The sequence below is a fragment of the Alternaria rosae genome, assembly GCF_020736505.1.
Source record: "Alternaria rosae strain MPI-PUGE-AT-0040 chromosome Unknown BKA58scaffold_7, whole genome shotgun sequence".
Lineage (NCBI taxonomy): Eukaryota > Fungi > Ascomycota > Dothideomycetes > Pleosporales > Pleosporaceae > Alternaria > Alternaria rosae.
Window position 1 is genome coordinate 1410927 of NW_025763576.1, and position 19603 is coordinate 1430529.

Below are 19603 nucleotides of genomic sequence, written 5' to 3' on the forward strand. Positions count from 1 at the left end.
CTGCCGTACTCGAACAAACCTGCGGACTCGTTTCTTGCGTGTTTTTGTGCATTTCACATAGGTACATTCACGCTTGCGCATTCCTTGATCGATGAATATGCCTTGCCTAGACACCTGACCTCGTGTTCGTTCAGCTTTGCAGCTCACAGCCTCCGCCTAGGCATCGCACCACAGCTCGAAAACCGCGCCACCATAGGATTCTTCACCGGTACAATGCTGATGCTTCAACGGGTTTCCACTCTCTTTGCGCACAGGTTTCTTTCGCCTAACGCGTGATACATAGCCTACTTTGTCACCATGATCCATTTGTCACGTTGACAGCAACAGGATCTCAAGACCAGTTGGCATGCTCTTCAACCCAGTTATCCTTCTCCAAACCGCCATCAAGTAGGTATGCCTGAGCAGTCGCATTGCCCCTCCACTGCCATTCCAGGTACGCGACAGCCGCTTTGCCCTGTTTTCCACCATTCGTAGCTTCAAAGGTGCCGCCGTGGCCAGTATCGAGGTTGGCCCTCAACTTTGGAGTTCCCGGGTTCAGGAGTGCATAATCCTTCGCCGACTATCAAGAATTAGCATTGATCGAGACCGGGATCTGTCTGGTCTTCAAGGTAGACTCACGGTGGTATAACCCATATCTTTCGGTCCTCCAATCAAGTACACCATAGGTACCTTGAGCTCTTTAAGTAGGTACCTCCTGTCATCCTGGAAGATGGCAATGTTGAAGAGCATAATTCTCTTGACTCTGTCATCGTGGTACGCGGTCGACATGGACTCGAGACCTCCACAGCTATGGCCCGCGGTCGTAACTTTGGTCAAGTCGACATTTCCGTATTTCTTTGCTTTGCCGGCGAATGCCCAGTCAAGAGAGTCGCGCATATCTTGTACTTTGGACTGTTGACCGGCTTGGAATCCAGAGCCGTCGGGTGTGCCGTCTGCAGCGATAACGTATCCATAGCTGGCGATCTCTACCAGCAGCCGCTCGTAGATGCCGGCGTTGAGGCCGCATCCACCGTTACCCCATGCGATGAAAGGGAGGCTAAGATTGCCAGTCGGAGGGGTCTTGGGTGCGAATATGGTGTGTCTCGGTAACGTAGAGTCAGTCAACATCTGCGCTGGGTAGGGCCCCGAACCAGACGTTTTCGCGCCGTTTCCTTTGGGGGTTTCGGGGCCAGTTCCGCCTGCGCCAGCATATTTAGGCAGCTCAGAAAGCGATATGCTGAAGATGCCGCCTGCGAAATCGCCATCACCTTTGGCTGGAAAGTTTCCAGGTGCGGGCGTGAACGTCTGTGCCAAAGCGACATTCAGGACGCTGGGCACAAGGCCAAACAGCGAGAGCAGAGCGGAATTCAGCATGTCGGCAACAGGTCTAGGTTCGGTTAAGGAATCGTGGTCGCTATACCAGCGACAGCACTTTCCATACGCCCATCTTATATATGAGGGTCTAGCGGTACATATACGTATGGACAATGTTATTTCTTTGGGCAAAGCCCATTCTGTCAGGTTTGCCGCACGGTTGTCGATCTGACCCATTGACCATGCTCGAATAGATGGGGAAGACCGCCAAGGCGACCGAAGTAGATTAATGGTTGATTGGCAAGATGCTGATTGAGGAGAAAACCTGGGGAAATCAAATGCATGTTAGTGGGGACCACAAGTCTCGGATGATACTTCGGTAAATAACCTGGTGTTGAGTAGAGCCGCGGTAAGCGTTTCGTTAGTTGCTCAATATAGCCGCTGGGAACACGGATTTTCGCACGAGATCAGCACTCAAAGCTGCGGTCAGGTTCTCTAATTGTCATTTGCGAAAGAATCGCGGCTTTGGCCAGGGTGTAACGAACAACAGCGTAGAAGTACAAAAGGACCATAGCAAAGAGAGGGAATGCGCTCTTCGCGAAGCAAGGTATCCCTCCACGTAGAATATTATGTATGAGCCCAGACGACCTACTGTTCCATGAACGGAGCAGCGTAGAACAGTAGTCTGGTCTGGTATCACTGCCATCGGCAAAAAGGTGCGCGTGTCCTGCTCGACGTTTCAATTCGGACCCGATGGCAGATTTTGTACACGAACATGGTCAACTGTCTCCTTCCGAAGAGCCGACGATTGCTCTATAAACTGAGTGGAAGAAGCTCAGCTTGCACGATGACTGGTAGCGTTTCTCTTGGCAATTATATAGAGGGTGCGACAATGGAAAATCGACGCGTCCTTCAGCCCCATGCCGTATATGCAATGCTCTCGAACGCGCTGCATTCAAGACGCTCCGCGAATCCAACCGACGTGTCGCGCTTCCGCATGAGATTCATTAAGCGCAGGCAATGATAGGAAGCTGGTCTTTGTACTAATAGACGCAAGCTAACAGTGGTGCGACCGCTTCCTTCCGAGGGATATGCTCGGGGGATGTGAACAACGCGTATTTCGTTCAATGGTGCCTTTATGAAACGTGGTAGCCAATCGCAACTCGCGCGCGCGCTGAGAGATTGTCATCGAGGAGCGTGATGACTGAACGGCCGAGATGCCACGATTCCGTCTCCGCTGTCGTGCCTGTGGCGCCTTTGATGCGATGCCAATCATATCGTAGCTCTGCCCATCGCATGCATCAGTGTGCTCGGAACATGTAATAGATATCACCAAAAGGAAGTACGGCTGTACGCTGTGAGACACAGGTTGGGTGGGTGAGGAAGACGTACGGATCGCGTGCGCCCCATTGAAGCTAAACCATCGCTTAAGCAGGCCTCGGCTGATCGGCAGGATGCATGGCACGAGCTCAACCTTCACATGCCTTCGTCGACCGCATCACAATGAAGCCATTTCGATGTTTGCCAGACACCATCGACCATCTGTAACACCATCGCCACAAGGCTCGCCGGGGCGCCTGATGCGCTTCGGTAACCACTTGGCAGCTCGCGAACCCGAAGAAGCAGCCGCTCGCGTATGGTCGTCTATACTAATCAGAGTCGCCCATGTCGGCCTCCCACTGTTTTGTAATCACCAGGTTACAATGGAAAAAGCTGGTTCCCTTTAAAAACAGCGCTATGACATTGTCCTCTGCGGACAAGATGTACTCGGACTTAATTTGCGTAGCTTCAGCGAGGGAGTCGTAAAGCCACCGGCTATGATGGTTTCGAAGGTTTGATTAGGCATTTTTTTCTCCAGACTTCTCCTGGGCGTGCTCACCCCACGCTTACTGACCTCTCTGCATAGCTAATACCTCGCTACACTGTTGTTGCCAACGGGCAGTGGAACCATATGCATTCGCAGTTCCGCCATACCATTCCCTCCGAACGCTTCCCTGTCGAAAAGGGCCGATACGTGCTGTACATCAACTACGTATGTCCCTGGGCACACCGAACCACCATCGTACACGCTTTGAAGGGGCTAGAAGATGTTATAGACGTAGTGGAGGTGGATGCGAGGGATGCATCGCATGGCTGGTTCTTCTCTGGGCGTAGCGGGCCCAAGCGAGACCCTGTGTCCGGCGCGAGGTGTCTAAAAGAGATCTATCTGAAGGCAGATCCAAGCTACAACGGGAGAATCACCATCCCTTTGCTGTGGGATCAACATCATGGTAGCCATACCTGAAGATCGTAACAATAGTTCGTGATTTGACAGCATTTAGGTACCGCGGTCAACAACGAAAGCGCAGACATCATCCGCATGCTGTTTGATGCCTTCGACCCTCTTCTTCCTCCAGAGCGTCGCGAGGTCAACAAGGGAGTGGCTGCCTTCAGACCCCCGCATATCCGGAAAGAAATGGATTCATTTCTCTCTTGGGTATTCGACACAGTGAATAACGGCGTGTACAAGGTCGGCTTCGCGACATCGCAGGCATCCTATGACGAACATGTCAGCAAGCTGTTCCAGTCGCTGGATCGCCTTGAGGAGCACCTTTCGCAGCCCAAGCACTACCCATACCTTTTTGGACAACATATCACCGAGGCTGACGTTCGGCTGTACACAACGCTCGTTCGCTTCGACGTGGCGTACTACCCCTTCTTCAAATGCAATCTGAAGATGATACGCTCAGACTATCCGCGCCTTCACGCGTGGTTGAGACGCCTCTATTGGAGTGATGGGCCCGAAACAAATGGTGGCGCTTTTCGGACAACCACCCATTTCGATTTGGTATGAGGAGAGGTCCAAAATACCGCGGGATCATCGCTAACTTCATCAGATCAAGGAAGGATACGCAGCTGTGACTGCTAGTAGAGGCGTTGTACCGATGTGCCCGACGCCTCCGATCATGCCCTTGTAAAGACCACTACCTTTGTAATGGCAGCGCTTTTTTTTTTTTTCACTTTGCAGATCACCTACATGGTATTCTGACTGCATCGACACGACACAGTCTATGTTTGTCCTGCAGCTTTTATTATCAGCTCGACCTGAGCAGGATCCTTACGACTACATACCCATTATGCTATCTTTCCCAGCTTACGCTGAACTGTCCTCTGTCTTGCGCGAGACCTGTCATTTACAAATAATCTGCTAGTCTCTGACGTCTGCAATATCTTTCATTCTGCTAGCTTACATACACGTCCAAAATTCGAATCTTTGATAAACACCCAGGCGCCCACGTTGCAGCGAAAGTGCGAAAAACGAGAGTAAGTAGGCTTAAGGGATACATTGACGGTTTTGTAGAACATTTGCTAGGCAGAATGACCCTGAAGAACTCCACGCTGTTGCGATTGCTGTTTGTGCCCGGTTCCGGTCTGTTGTCTTGTATAGCGCATTTGCGCTTCAGGAGTTGTCGTCCGCTATTGTCACTGGCGGATCATGCTCATCGCGACGCAAAGCTTCAGGCAGTTCTGTGTCGTCGGCTTCGAAGTTACGACATCTGATAGCATTTGCCTGGTCGTATATGCGTCATCTTGGCCTCGTCGTGGTGCCATCCCCCCCACGTTGATGCGCTTTCGTAGGCGAAGGCGATCGCCACTAGGGCTACGCTCAGCTCGCCTTTTGAGCGTCGATTCACACTCAGACCCCGTCGTACTAGAAGAGAGGTAGTACGCCTCAGGATTACACGGCATAGCATGCTCCCTGTCCTTCTAGGTAAGCGATTTGCCTCCGCATGGCCTCCTTTTCCTCTGTTGGTATGCGAGGATGGTCAATGAAGACGAGCGGGAACTCGACGGACGGCTGACAGCACTGCATTGTAGCGGGACGTGGTGCGTGATGCGAAAGGGGAACGGGACGAAACTGAAGAATGTCACGAACCGCAGAAATGGTGAGGTATGTGAGGCTCGCGGGAACGGGAAAAGTACGATGTGTCGTGTTGCAGCTAAAAACATTGCCTTAGGACCAAGTTTTGGGATCACTTCCAAGTCAAGAAAGCGCTGCCATGAGCTTGCCGCTTACGAGTGCCTAGCGACCGTGTGCTGAGCTAGCTGCCTCGTTTTTGAAGGCATCGCGCCTTCTACACTGAATCATTCGAACCCTCACCAACTACTTCAACTCACAGCGAGCCCTAAAGCGCAAACCAGTCAATATCCCCAAGATCCACCTCTTCTGCCTTCTTTGGTTTCTACATCCGTGCCCGCATTGCCACTATCTCTGGATGTTCCGGTGGCGCGACTTTGGGCCCCGAATCTGCCGGCCTCCAGCACTTTCCTGTTGGATGTCCGTGAAACTTGTAGCGGTTGTTGAGCATGAAGTCGTCCCAGATATCTTAGTAGCGCACTCCTCTGGGGAACGTCTTTATCTGTTCGTGGACGTGGTGCAAAAATTGCTTGTCTGTTCTGGACGGAACAGAGTTAAAGACATCGGGATAAGTGCTCAACGCGATATGAAAGGCATGAAGACGTTCCAGGCTGGAATTAGGCACGTTCTCCACCGCCTTGAAGACGCCATGAAACAAGCTCATATCAGGGTCTGTCTGCACATCCAGATGCTCTGCTAATGCATATATGATGGCGTCGCGAAAGTCGGCGCACCGCTTGCGGCTCATCTCTACGCCGAAACGGTAGGCAGCCGGCATTGTTTTGGTGTCAAGATTTCTTTGAGTGTCATCTGCTTGTATTGTGGCAATTTTACCAGTGTCACACCAATGCTCATATACAGATTCGACCGAGAGAGGCTGCGATAGTTCACTTGCCGGGACTCGGATCACTGGGAAGTACTCTCCGGGCTCGCGGTGTCGGTCGGGACCGCGCTATTCTACTGATTGCTCACAGAACTCCTGTGTATTTGCATCTTCCTCTTGATAGCAATGCCATGGGTAGTATAGTTCTCGATCGACTACTATGGTGTTGTCTGATGGGCATTTGATGCCGGCCATGGATGGGTGTGTGTTTGTGTTTTCCATGTTGAGTAAAGAATTGATTGCAGCCTTGCAAGAGTTTGGAGGGAATTATATATACTCTCACGTTTGCTGAAACTCTTACTCACACTAGGCGCTGTACCCAATCAACTGCGTCGTAGTAAGCGACGGCTGTGAGATCCATGGATTGGTACGATTGTTGCAAGTACGCTACCATAATTACAGTTTCGAGATTCACAATTAAAGAGATTTGGATGAATTAACATAGTGATAAGAACACAAAATTATCACAAGAGATACTACTGGCCAAGCCTGTCTGATTCTCCACGAGCGCGAGACGAAACAGTTACCTCGGTTCTCTTTGTTATAGCAGCGACATCGCCCATTATGAATTCCTCACTTTCCCTCTCAAAAGGCCCAGTGACGTGCGTTGCTTGATGAACACCGCTCCCAAGTGGAATAGAACCTTGCCTGGTACTACGCCTCGACTTTAGGGCGTACAAAGACTTCGATCTTGTCGCCGAGTTACCATATGAGCTCTTTTGTGTCTTCTCAACAAATGATTTGAAGAGAGGTGCTAGTGTTGGTACCGACGCGACGATGATACCCAAGTTGTTCTCGACAGTCGACCACATAATGAGGCTGCTTGAATCGAGGTAGTTGGCGAGATTTCGAACGGTCCGGATGCGTAGGATTTGGATGATCGTGATGAATGTGCCTAAGGCGAGGAGGCACAGCAGGGCGACTTTCTTCCGCTTCTGGAGGTGGCTTTTGAGGAGGACGGGGAAGGGTAGGAACATGCTATTGAAATAAGCTTTTGCTGACAGTTGCGAAGGAGGTACTTACACCACCACGTCGAAGACGATGGTTAAAGATGCCATGCTGGTATAGAAAGGGACGGCCGGCAGGCACTGGCCCCAGGTGATGGAAGGGTCCCATTGTTTTGCGGCCGGCTGGCAAAGGTTGGTTTGAACAACCAGAAAGCAGAGGTGAAAGAGTATGCATGCGACTATTACGGTGATGGTAGCGTTGCGCGACGCGCCCTTTGGCATGATACGTAGATAGGTCAACAGTAGACTGAGTTTGAAGCCCAGTATACTTGTTATGTAGCTATCGCGGATGTCAGTCGAATAATTCATGATCGAATGACAAGTCTCGCCTCACAATGGTGCACCCATGTACTGTATCTAGTCTGGTCAGGATCCAAATGTGTTCACTTGGCTGGATGAGACTTACAAGTCCGAAGTTGAAGAGGTTTTCATCGGGCATGTCTCTGAGATGCTTGAGTCCAAGTCCCCATTTGGTTTCTGGTATTGCGCCGTCAGTCTTGATGTCACAGAGATTGTGTAGCCAACGTACGGATGATAGTCACAACAGCGAAGCCACAAGATGCTATCTGCGCGACTGTCAGTCCCACAACTGCAGCAGAGAGCCGAATTGCTCACCCAAGTCACAACTAGTATCCAGTCATCTAGCGATGATAGATGCGTTAGCTATGTGTCGAGGAAAAACTCTGTGCCATGGTACTTACCAGCTCCAATGGCCTTGGTTATGCAGCCGCGCACGTAGAAACGAAGGGTCAGGACCAACAGTGACACTGCTGTGAAAACGATTGCGATAGCGGTAATTTGCGGCCCCTCATTGGCGACATCGTCCGGAGTATTGTAGGTCCAACCCATCGCCGTGGCTTGTTCACAGCGGTTTCGTTCAAAATAGTGGTTGAATAGACTGTTCACTTCGCTCTTATGAGAGAACACATCAAAACACTAGGCATGGCGATTCAGCGTCTACACAGTTCCGACCGTTCCCAGCGTATTGGGTGTCCAAGAGGACGAAACCGCGTAGGATTCAGCGCGGCCTTTACGCGGTCTATTATGTCCCCGTCAGGAAAGCATACCTTGATCGATAGCAAAGGAGTGTCTCATACGAGGTGAAACCTGTAAATATTCCCAGTATTGCCCGAAGTTATAGTAGCCTAATAGCTAACGCACATGGTTGCAATGCAGCCCAAGTGTTGGCCCAGGCAGAAGACCTTCTTCTTGAAGCTAGACCGAACGATACCAAGGTATATTGGTAACGGTAACGGGAAACGGGTTCGGCACTGCTCGGTGAGATATCTCCTAATTTTAAGGGTCTAGAAAGTCGAGATGGGACGATTACATCTCGCCTGGAGAGCCGCCGACCCGCCCTCGCGGTGGACGTGCTCGGTTGCATCGGAGGTTTCTCAATGCAGCAAAGCCGTGCGCGATCCCTGTTGATAGATGCCGAATGTCCAGTACAAGCCCCAGCTTCCAATTGACGGCAAACTCGCCCTCCCGTACCAGCAGCGTGACGCCGGCAATACGACAGCCATCCATCAATCGCGTATTCATGATGAGGCGCGCTCTCCTCCAACGACCTGTGGCCCTTTGCGTATCTCCGCCAGAGGTCTTTTTCGAGTAGACTTTAGATCCAAGGAAATCGGCGCCACGGCCACAAAACGGGGTCGCGGTATCATCCCGGGACGGTCCACCCCACCGGACACTAAATTTGTAGTCCCACCACAACTGCTCTAGCTTGGTCGCCACCGTCAAGCGCGGCGCATGCAGGGAGCCTGAATTTCTGTTTATATTAATCTGTACGTCTGGGAGATTGACATTTTCCAGGTCGCAGAACTTTATCTTTTTCTATGCCCTGGAAATGCGTTCCTACATCCCAGTCCTCGCGCTTCTTGGCGTCGTTTCTGCTAACCCAACCCCCAATCAATGCAAATCATTCCCAGGAGACAAATCATGGCCTTCGCAAGCAGAGTGGAACAGCTTGAACAAGACTGTAGGCGGACGTCTAGTGGCAACCGTACCACTCGGAGCCCCCTGCCACGTTCCGACTTTCGACGATGCGACTTGTGAAAGTCTGAAGAAGGATTGGCAGTTTGAGAAGATTCAGTATGTTCCACACATGTGCTTTGAAGATGTCACTCTAACGTTAAGTCAGTTATGAATCGTCTTCATCTGTAATGGCACCTTTCTTCGCCAACCAGAGCTGCGATCCCTTCCAGCCTCGAGACCGCCCATGTGAGCTCGGGAACTACGTCCGTTACGCTGTGGATGCGTCCGGACCTGCAGACGTCCAGCGGGCGATCGCATTTGCTGCGTCCAAGAACATCCGTCTCGTCATCCGCAACACGGGCCATGATTATCTCGGTCGTTCCACAGGCGCGGGCTCACTAGCGGTGTGGACACACCATCTCAAGGATATTACCCATGTTCCGACGTTCAAAGGTTCAGAATACAATGGCCCGGCTTTTAAAATTGGTGCCGGCGTTCAAGGTTTCGAACTAATGGCTGCTTCCCGAGACAAAGGCTTGGTCGTGGTTGGAGGCGAGTGCCCTACTGTTGGCATCGCTGGCGGTTACACACAAGGTGGTGGGCATTCGGCTATCAGTACTAGCTTCGGCCTCGCTGCCGACAACGTACTGAATTGGGAAGTCGTAACGGCAAGCGGAAAGCTTGTCAATGCGGATACGAAAGAAAACGCGGATCTGTACTGGGCTCTCAACGGCGGCGGTGGCAGCACCTACGGTGTTGTGGTTGGGATGACAGTCAAAGCGCACAAGGAAGCTGTTTTCGGTGGCGCTTCACTGTCGTTCTTCACAACAGATAACGACCAGGACGTGTTTTATGACGCTATCCAAGCGTTCCACGAGGAGCTACCTGCCATGGTAGATGCCGGAGCAATGGTGGTCCATTACTTCACGTCCTCGTTTTTCATGATCTCCCCGCTTAACGCCTACAACAAGACGGAAACCGAAGTCAAGGCCATGCTTGCGCCTTTCGTTGCTAGGCTGGACTCCAAAGGCGTCAAGTACACCGCTGAATATAGCGAATTTGACACGTACTATGAACACTACGACAAGTACTTCGGCCCCCTTCCTCTCGGCAACATCCAGGTCGGCATCGCCCAGTACGGTACTCGCTTGATCCCACGAAGTGTGGTGGGCAACATCTCCGAAACCTGGAAGGCTGTCGTAGAAAAGGGCGTGACCTGGATCGGAGTCGGAACAGATGTGAAGTCCTTTGGTTCGGAGAAGACAACGTCAGTCCACCCAGCCTGGCGCAAGGCAATAGTGCACGCGACTTTGACACTTCCATGGAACTTCACAGCTCCGTGGTCGGAGGCGTTCGCAACTCAGGACAAGATGACAAAAGAGATCATTCCTCTTGTTGAGGCTGCAACACCTGGTAGCGGATCGTACGTGAATGAGGCCGATTTCCGTCAACCGAATTTCCAGGATACGTTCTGGGGCCAGAACTACGCCAGGTTGTTGACGATCAAGAAGAAATGGGATCCTTCAAGTCTATTCTACGCCACTGTCGGCGTTGGCAGCGAAGCCTGGACTGTTCGGACTGACGGTCGCATGTGCCGCGCCTAGTAGCTAGTTCCTGTCCTTTGTCAATATGAAAAACTGAACACAAGTCGCGTTGTCCATCTGATACCAACCTTTAACTGATGAACGGGTCATCATCGATCTCGCGTGTGGAACCACCGTCGTCGGCTCAAGCAATCCGCCTTGCATCACGATGGATCGAATGACTCAACAGCCGTTATGACAGAAGTCGTCTCCAGAACGCTGGTAGTACGCGTTTGCAATTGGAAAACATGGAAAGGCCGTAGCGCGTTCTGAACGCGTCCAATTCAGGTTCTCGAGTGGGGAAGCTAGCGTCAATGACGTACACCAGGGGATACCCTGCAGCCGCCGCCACAACTCTGAGAAAACCAACTAACAATATGCCTCCGAAAAAGTTAAACAAAGATGGGGGTAAGAAAGATGCAGAGAACACAGAGTCGAACAAGCCCGCCGTTTCCGAAGAGGAGGTGCGGCAAGAATCTGGGAAAGCCGCCAATGCTGCCCTCGCCGCGCAAAAGAAAGCCAAAGAATTGAAGGATGCAGCAGCTGCCGCCAGCGACCCAGACGAACAGGAGAGGCTGACAGAAGAAGCTACAAATGCACACATCGAGGCTGAGTCCTTTGGAAAGACTGCAAAATATCTTCGTTCGGGCGCTTTTCAGGGCATGGCGATGGGTACAGGCCTTGGTGTCGCGCCTGGTGCCACTTTAGGCGCAATAACCGGGACTTTGGTTGGTGGCATCTCTTCAACTCTGCTTGGTGGGATAGGTGCTGGTGTAGGTGGAGCGACAGGTGCGCTTCATGGTCCATGGGTAAACATGGGCAAAGTAGCAGGGAAGGGAATGAAGAAGCTCACTAGTTTCCTCCCGCAATGGGCAGCGAGCGAAGAGCAGAAGAAGACGCTGGAGAAGATGATGGGACAAGCCAATGAAGAAGAGATGCCTGGGACCGAAGAGCTTGAGAAGTTCAAGAGTGAGGGAGGTGGAGGTCAGGCAGATGAAGGTTGGATGGAGAGTGCGAAGGGCATGTTGCCAGATCAGAAAGAGGTTTCAGACGCCGCGAAGGCTGGTGCGCAAGCAACGGGCGGAGATTCGGACTCGAAGCCCAGCGCGAATCAGCCTGAAGAGCCTTCAAGTGGAGATCCAGCGCAAAAGAGCGACGCTCAAGGTCGCAAGAAGCCACGGAAGCTGAACGCAAAGCAAGATGATAGCGAACCACAATCAGCCCAGACAGACAGTATGCGCAATGATGCCGCTGGAGCATCTAACCCAAGCGAGAAATCCGATGCACAAAACGGGGAGATTCTGGACGACCGAGAAAGGAAACTCGACCAACGGGCAAGTGAACTTGATCAACGACAGGCAGAGCTAGACGAAAGAGAGAAGGCTTTGGCTCAGCGTGAGAAGGAACTGGATTCAAAGCCTGATGGTGATGCCGCAGAGTCTACGACAGCGCCGAAACCCAAAGGTCAACCGCGCAAGCTCGCAAGTAGATCGTAGACCTTTAGGCTATGCTAGACAAAGATCCGAGCTTTAAGTTATTCCATTCACCGCATGGCATTCTGGCATTCGATTTGTCGCTGCTACGACTGGTTCGTTAGGGTTATAGTGATGTTAGCAAGTTTACGATTGGCTCGCACGAGACGCTTCAACCACGGGCGCCATTATGCGAGAACAAAAGTCTTTCGGTCACGTACCGCTATAATATTTGCATAAAATCTTTCTTGTATCTTTTGGCATCCCAACGCCTCTCATTTCATCTTCCAAACACCCTCAAGCTTTCCAGAACTACACGCAACAACAATGTCGCAACCGCACTCTTCCGATCATGATACGTTCAAGTTTCTCGACCTTCCAGCCGAACTCCGGCTGATGGTATACGAGCACGTTCCGAACGAAGTCGTCCGGCACGAATTTCGAGAGGTTCGTACTACAAAAAAGCCCGGCTTGTCTCTTCAGATCGTTCAAGTGGGAATCGCTATCCTCAGTACGTGTCGGCAAATACACATGGAGGTCATCGAGATTATAAAGAGGAAACAAGCACTCGCAGCCTTAATACCCATAAGCATTGCGACCAAAAGATGGGACGAGCGCAGTATCACAATCCTATACAGCTTTTACCAGAAAATATACAATGCACGCTGGAATTCGACCGGATCAAATGCAATTTATCCAAAACCGAGATTACCTGGTAGCAACCTTCTGTTGTCTGCCTTCAACAGACTGATACGAGCATTGCCAGATGTTGAGTTTGTTCTCGATTTTCCTCATATGGATTTGTATGCCAGAGAAATACTATTAGAAATATCCCGTTACAGTTGTTTCAACTTCCAAACTACCATCCGTGTACCGCCTGGTTCGATTTCAAGGAAAGACTTTGATGCTTTCCAAGCCATCCCAGGCATGATTATCAAATGGGAGGAACGCAAATACTGACTCGTGCATCAGAGGTGGCGTGGAAGAGTACTAGTTGCACGCTTGGGGTAATGGGTTGGAGAAGTTGCAATTCATTTGGAGATTGCTAGTCTACCTGCAGGCTCTTGTATGCTCCACAGCTCATAGCATTCGCCTTATCGCCTCATACTAATAGCTTGTCTTTTAGTATTCGGCCTCGTGCGGTCCTGATCCGAGTCGACGGACGATCGCGACTGTACCGTGCGAGCATCGCTGCTACCTTCTCACCTGCTGGCAACCACGACAACACCCCGACCCTCGTTTCCACTCTTACTTTGCGGAAGCTGCATGCTGCCATGATTGTTTATAAGACACCGCGCGCCCACCACTTCTACCCTCACTACGCCACCCCATTCTTCCGGTGGTGCAGCTCTTACGGCCAAATATCCGATAGTAGGCAGCTTCCAATCACTCACCTCAGGAACACTATCTTCTCGTCACAATCATGTTCTTAATGTCTACTCTCCTCCTATTACTCCTTCCCACCTCACTCTTCGCCAAAACTGTACCTCGAGCCGACGATACCAAGGCCCTTACCAAGCCTACTGTATGCCTTCCGCACGACGGCTTCGGTAGCGCAACGGTCGCTTTCAGCAATCCGCATGGGAAAAACATGTTCGGCTACGCCATTGTCACCAAACACACAACATACTACCCCCAAATCCTCAAAAACGCTTTGGCAATCAAGGGCTTCAAACTTTCCGAAGTGGGCAACGATCAATTATGCGGTTGGACAAAAGCTGCAGCCGTGTATAGCACACTAGGACTGGACTTCCACAACCACCGTGGCGACATCTACTGGAAACACAGCGACTTCTACTCGATTGGCGACCTAAGCGATTCTGTCGGTCTTTCAGATAGGGCCGCAAGCCAAGCAGCCCGTATCCCACCCTCAATAGAGCAAACAATTCACGATGTCAGCAACATACTCCTGGAAAACCAACCCGCCGGCGACGTCTACATGTTCAGCACCATCATCCTCGCCTGGACCACGAGTCTATTCGGCTATATTCTCTTCATGTTGCTGCTCATGGCCTGCATCAAAAAAGCTGATCGAACCACGAACAAGTCGAAGGATAACGAGGTTGACGAGGGCATCGAGCTCGAAACGATCAAAGTACCCGATACAGATAGCCTGGCAGGAGCCCACTCCAAGGCAGGGCCATTCGAGGACGTCAAATGGGAGTACCCGAGCCCTCAACGTTCCACCGATACGAAGCGATCCGAGCCGCTTCCTATGTACTCGCCCTGGGGACTGGGTCATGCAGTGGCTTGAGGCACGGTCAGGACAAGGCTCTGCTTGAGTATGCTGTTGAGTCGCATCGTGGTTTTTGGTTTCTCGTGCCCAATTCCCTGTATCATTGCGTTTACTTTGCCCGGTTTTACGTTTCATTTGCATAGCTCCAAGTCAAGGTCTGTTTTGTGTTGGCTGAGCGCCCCAAATACCTTGATTGTCGTCAAGCGTACGTCCGCTCAGCCTATTCTCCCAATTTCATCCTCGTTGACCATTCATAGCCTGCGCTTTTGCTTTCTACATAGCCTCCAATGCAAGCCAAATTACTTCGAACGCATGCATGATTTACTGCTATGCGGACCTCTCTCGAGACGGTATGCATAGAGCGCGAGCGTGGTATCGCCCCGCTGTCGTGATCGCAGAGAACTAGCCAATTCATACTCGCCCACGACGCCCGACCCAGATTGAAGGCAAGATAAGCTGATACAGTAGCTATTCGACTCATGCTTAACATATCTAGTGAGGCTTAGACTACTCCAATCTCCGCTTCTGCGGTCATTGATACACAGTGAAGTATTAGGAGCGAGTGGCGTTCTGTGGGCGTCGGACACGGACCGGTGAGGGACGCGTTACTCAGTAAGGCGGCCGGTGGAATCGTTGACATGCTGTCGCACATCGCCAAGGGGGCGGGAGTAAGCAGAGCACTACGATACACGAGGTGCTGACAGCATAGTAACGTCGGTAAGGCTGTTCGCTGATGTCAGGTTGCTTGGCATGGAATGTAGAAGACGCATCGAGTATGTTGGACGAGGCGAGCGTGATGCATGTAAACTTTGCTACAAGGAATAATAGCAGATTACGATCACTGGAAATAAGTCAAGAGAAACTTGCAAATTGAACGTGTAAACCCTTTCGATGTACCCAATGATATACCATCCTAGTGAAACAGTCACTAGCTACATCTCGTACCTCGCCGCATCGTCTGGCGCCTGGTGTGCATGTATGCCCGCTGCATGCTGTGGATCCAACTCCACCAAGCTCTCCGGTGGCGCCTCGTTCAGAGGGGACGCGAAGTAGTTGGCATTGTTGTTGAGCTGATAAGAATTATGTCCATACTTAGACGGCTCAGCGCCCTGTGTACCAGGTATAGTGACGGGGTGACGCACTTCTTTCTATGATGACGGTATAGTACGAAACCAACAACGAGGCCGAGTATGAGTGCGACGGGTATTCCGACGCCGATACCAATCTTGGCTGATGTAGGGAAGCTGTTCACATGCGGTGCTGCGCTGGGTATCGGTGCGGGTACGGGCGCGGATGAGGGTGTAGTTGTCGGTGTGCTAGTACGTACCGAGCTCGAAGCGACGGAGGATGAAAAGCTTGCAGTAGATGCTGAGCTCAAACACTTGAATTGCTGCCATGAAGTTGTCCCGCATCTCGTTCCAATGCGTAATGAGAGCGGGCTGACAGCAGAGCTCGATTTTCTTCACGTCCTCCCGCCTGGGAAGGTCGTTCAAGGCATCGAGCCATTTATAACACTCTTTGTGAAGATGTCGGGAATTGCTGCTGGTGGGTATTTCTTTGAAGCGTCAATACTGCAACCTATTTGGAGCCTCGTGACGGCATTGGAGATGAAGCCTTTCTGCGAGGCTGAACCACGTAAACCGGACGGAGTATCGTACTTGCGGAATTGGGTAGGAACTGGCGAGATCTCTTCAGCCGTGATAGTTTGATGTGACGAAGGTTCGATGAGACGCTGAAGAAGGGGCGATGTGGGTATTTAATGGTAGCCGATATGATTGCTGATTCTACCAGCTGATATGATCACCACGGTCAGAAGCCATGTAATGTTTGTTGTAAGATATCTAAGACTCCTGATCACCGAACGGATAGTTAAACTTGAGGAGAGCATTCAGTCCACCGACCCAGTGGTCCTCAGCCATGTCTTCCTTGCCACTTGTGCCACGCACGATGCTGGGTACGCCACCCTCCCAGCCACGAGCGTCCCGCTTGACCTCTTCTCCACCTATGCGGACTTCCATACCCGTGCCCAGTTTCTCTGTAATGGTATTTCCGTCGATGCTGACCTCGACTTCGCGACCACGATTCTTCTTGCCTAGCCGCAGTGTGATTGGTGTCTGAGCTGGCAGCACCAGTGGTCTGAAGGAAAGCGATCGAGGGCAGATAGGCGTAAGACATATAGACGGTACGAGAGGGTGTACGATGCTCCCTCCAGAGGACAGCGAGTATGCCGTGGATCCAGTAGGCGAGCTGATGATCATACCATCAGCGACTGCCTCGGTCAGGAACCGGTTGTTGATGTAGACGTCGATAATCTTCAGATGTGGGCTGGAGCCGCGGTGAAGCGTGACCTCATTCAGCGCGTACGTGTCGCCCTCGCCTTCGATACCACTGATTCTCTTTCCATCAGGCCCGAAGACGCCCACCTTCAGCCTGTTGCGCAACAAGATGCGCGCTGTTCTGTTGCTTCCCATAGCCTTGCCTCGTATGTCGGCGTAGCTCAGTGGCTTGTCCAGAGGATCATCAGGCGATGTAGGTGGTGTGGGTGGAATCGTCCCATGCGAGTCGGAGAGGGTAGCGTATGTGTCTGGTGCGCCGCTCATATACACCTCCCGAAACGCTCGCTTGTATTCCCTGAACTTGAATTCGCCCAAGAAGCCGATGGTGCCCATAGCGAAGCTCAGTACAGGAGGTACATTCTCTGCATGGCTGAACAGGCTACTAGCCCTCAGCAGCGTGCCGTCGCCTCCAAGCGTGCAGACCAAGTCGGTTTTATCCGAAAGGTACTGCGGTGCACCTTGGCTCTGCTTGTATGTGTATACCGGAAACGCAAGCTGCTCGTGAAGCTCTTGGGCTGTCTCGGGATCGAAGATGACGTTTATCGACGGGTAGGTGGAGTGTATGTGCGACGTGAATTCTACCACGGACTCGGTGATGTTTGGTGTGCGCTTCTTCTTGGTGACGAGGATGTTGCGCGGTGGGGACGGCCATTGCAGGCTCAGCAGGGTATTCGAGGGCGATTGTATATATGACGGCGTCGTGCGCGAAGGAAGCTCCGAAATCTGCCGAATCTCAAGACGTCTTGGAGACGAAGAGAAAGCCCGTGCCTGAGCCGGCAGAGCCAGGAGGCGCCATGGCAGGATGCGATGCGGTGCATACATGTTTGGAGGGTAGGAGACTAGGGCCAAAATGCTAGGCGGGGCTGTGCGCAGAGCTTGGAAGGGTGAGTGGGCGCCATATGAGCGGATGATGACGAGTCGAACCGTGGTAGGATGCCAGACAGCGCAGAGTGAATGCTAAGGCGCGGAGATAATCCAGGCGCAGCGACTAATCTCCATAATCACATGCAGAGGTGGAAGGGGTGAAAGTTGCGAGTGAACGCATCCGGATGTGACTAGCGCCCGCACCAGGCCAGCTAACGGGTGGGGTGAACCGCCGTGCTGTCATCATGCTCGAGGGAAAGCTGCGGATCGGCAGCACCAAGTTCCAGCGCCCGGAGACACGATGCGCGAAAGCTGCGGCCTGATTACTTCCTCTGCTCCTCCACACCACGCTCGCACGCCCTTTCACCCCCAGGCGCCCAATGCAGACCGCAGCGTGCTGTCCCACTCTCCCCCGCCGCATGCCTGGGCCTTATCCGTAGTTCCCTCGTCCACCTGAGCATCCGCCCACGCCGGCCTGCGTGCACGCGCACTCACACTTTATCTGTCATATTCCTCAGACCTGCCTACATACTTCCCATGCTTGCCCACACCACGAGCATCATGTCAACCAAAGACATCCGGCAGCGCAAGCCGCCCGCATCGGTACCCGTCATCGAGAAGCTGAAGGCGCAGCGCACCAAAACACCCTCCGAGCCAAAACTCCCGGATCCAACCCAACATCCAGCCGGCAAGGTCAAACATGGGCCTGTTGTGCAATTTCTGCGCATGTGTCTTTTTGCAGCGTACTTCAACGGCAGCATCATAGCGTTAGTATGCACTCACGGCTAATACTACCCATAGGATACTAACGTCATGTTTCAGCATCGCCATTACCCAATACATCGGCCTGCCGCTATACTTCTACAGCAAGGACCTCTTCTACGCGTGGATGGCCATGACCAAGCAGCACTTTAGCATGACCGTCACCACCATGACGTACTGGTGGGCGCCCGTCACGATGCGCGTCAGTGGAGACGAGAGCATAAGAGGACAGATGAGGAAGAAGGAGGATGGGCTGCTCGAATGCGACTTTCCAGAAAGGCTGGTATTCGTCTCGAACCACCAGGTACGGTTATCCAGGCAACGTCTTGCAGAACAGTGAGCTAACACCTGTCAGATCTACACTGACTGGGTCTACCTCTGGTGGATGGCATACAGCGCGTCCATGCACGGCCACCTCTACATCATCCTGAAAGAGTCGCTCAAATACATTCCAATCCTGGGCTGGGGCATGAGGCTCTTCGGTTTCATCTTCTTATCCCGCAAGTGGTCCACGGACAAGGAGCGCTTCCAACATAGGCTGAGGAAGCTGAGCAGAAGTCACGATGGTCCACTATCTGGCTCCAAGGGTCTCGACCCCATGTGGCTTCTCATCTTCCCCGAAGGCACAAACCTTAGCAAGAACGGTCGCGCTTCGAGCAAGAAATGGGCAGAAAAGAACCAGATTGATGATCTAAGACATGCACTGTTGCCGCGAAGCACAGGGCTTTCCTTCTGTCTGCAAGAGCTGCAAGGCTCCGTAGACTACCTCTACGATTGCACAATGGCATACGAGGGCGTTCCGTAAGTCTGGTATACCAGCCAGATTCTTCAAATACTAACACAGAACAGCGCCGGCCAATATGGCCAAGACCTCTTCACCCTCTACAGTACCTACTTTCAGGGACGCCCCCCGAAGTCCGTAAACTTGTACTGGCGCCGCTTCGCTATCGCCGATCTCCCCCTTCACGACGACAAGCTCTTCAGCGACTGGCTCCTTGCCCGATGGCGCGAAAAGGACGACCTGCTCCAATATTTCCTCGAAAACCAGCGTTTCCCAGCCGACGAGGGCGAGACACCCAATGTCAACGGTGGGCCACCGCTCAAGGGCGCTGGCTGGATCGAGACAGACGTCCGGCCAAAGGTGTGGTACGAGTGGCTACAAATTCTCGTCCCGAGCGCCGCGTTTGCGCTTGTGGTGAACGTATTCCTGAAGATTGCGAATCTCGTAACGAAAGTGACGGGAGCAAAGTTATGAAATCAGGAAACTTCTTAATTGGCGGCAAACGTGTTGT

General features: G+C 52.2%; 8 protein-coding genes across 8 annotated transcripts; 5 read left to right on the forward strand and 3 right to left on the reverse strand.

Moving 5' to 3' along the window:
• Positions 1 to 331: 331 nt before the first annotated feature.
• Positions 332 to 1353, reverse strand: BKA58DRAFT_412869 (uncharacterized protein; the record flags this gene model as incomplete). Its single annotated transcript, XM_046172380.1, has 2 exons — positions 332 to 559; positions 619 to 1353. The coding sequence occupies 2 exons, from the start codon at positions 1351 to 1353 to the stop codon at positions 332 to 334; spliced, it is 963 nt and encodes a 320-aa protein (XP_046023457.1).
• A 1428-nt stretch (positions 1354 to 2781) lies between these two features.
• On the forward strand, positions 2782 to 4290 carry BKA58DRAFT_388658 (glutathione S-transferase omega-like 2). The gene is made up of 4 exons (XM_046170676.1): positions 2782 to 3125; positions 3200 to 3563; positions 3615 to 4120; positions 4170 to 4290. The coding sequence occupies exons 1-4, from the start codon at positions 3111 to 3113 to the stop codon at positions 4248 to 4250; spliced, it is 966 nt and encodes a 321-aa protein (XP_046023458.1). The 5' UTR covers positions 2782 to 3110; the 3' UTR covers positions 4251 to 4290.
• Positions 4291 to 6461: 2171 nt separating this feature from the next.
• BKA58DRAFT_212293 (uncharacterized protein) lies at positions 6462 to 8221 on the reverse strand. Its single transcript, XM_046166066.1, has 7 exons — positions 7783 to 8221; positions 7697 to 7722; positions 7611 to 7647; positions 7488 to 7558; positions 7416 to 7438; positions 7098 to 7361; positions 6462 to 7052 (listed from the first exon to the last, which is right to left on the reverse strand). The coding sequence occupies exons 1-7, from the start codon at positions 7928 to 7930 to the stop codon at positions 6551 to 6553; spliced, it is 1071 nt and encodes a 356-aa protein (XP_046023459.1). The 5' UTR covers positions 7931 to 8221; the 3' UTR covers positions 6462 to 6550.
• Positions 8222 to 8930: 709 nt separating this feature from the next.
• BKA58DRAFT_441805 (uncharacterized protein) lies at positions 8931 to 10662 on the forward strand (the record flags this gene model as incomplete). Its single annotated transcript, XM_046173851.1, has 2 exons — positions 8931 to 9175; positions 9225 to 10662. The coding sequence occupies 2 exons, from the start codon at positions 8931 to 8933 to the stop codon at positions 10660 to 10662; spliced, it is 1683 nt and encodes a 560-aa protein (XP_046023460.1).
• A 356-nt stretch (positions 10663 to 11018) lies between these two features.
• Positions 11019 to 12137, forward strand: BKA58DRAFT_412873 (uncharacterized protein; the record flags this gene model as incomplete). The annotated part of the gene is made up of 1 exon (XM_046172382.1): positions 11019 to 12137. One exon carries the CDS (start codon positions 11019 to 11021, stop codon positions 12135 to 12137), a length of 1119 nt encoding a protein of 372 aa, XP_046023461.1.
• A 1370-nt stretch (positions 12138 to 13507) lies between these two features.
• On the forward strand, positions 13508 to 14520 carry BKA58DRAFT_388664 (uncharacterized protein). The gene has a single exon (XM_046170677.1). The coding sequence runs from the start codon at positions 13537 to 13539 to the stop codon at positions 14365 to 14367; it is 831 nt and encodes a 276-aa protein (XP_046023462.1). The 5' UTR covers positions 13508 to 13536; the 3' UTR covers positions 14368 to 14520.
• Positions 14521 to 16190: 1670 nt separating this feature from the next.
• BKA58DRAFT_412874 (ATP-NAD kinase-like domain-containing protein) lies at positions 16191 to 17970 on the reverse strand (the record flags this gene model as incomplete). Its single annotated transcript, XM_046172383.1, has 2 exons — positions 16191 to 17453; positions 17767 to 17970. The coding sequence occupies 2 exons, from the start codon at positions 17968 to 17970 to the stop codon at positions 16191 to 16193; spliced, it is 1467 nt and encodes a 488-aa protein (XP_046023463.1).
• A 140-nt stretch (positions 17971 to 18110) lies between these two features.
• BKA58DRAFT_319767 (acyltransferase-domain-containing protein) lies at positions 18111 to 19566 on the forward strand (the record flags this gene model as incomplete). The annotated part of the gene is made up of 4 exons (XM_046167734.1): positions 18111 to 18316; positions 18372 to 18615; positions 18667 to 19112; positions 19161 to 19566. 4 exons carry the CDS (start codon positions 18111 to 18113, stop codon positions 19564 to 19566), a joined length of 1302 nt encoding a protein of 433 aa, XP_046023464.1.
• Between the last annotated feature and the right edge of the window lie 37 nt (positions 19567 to 19603).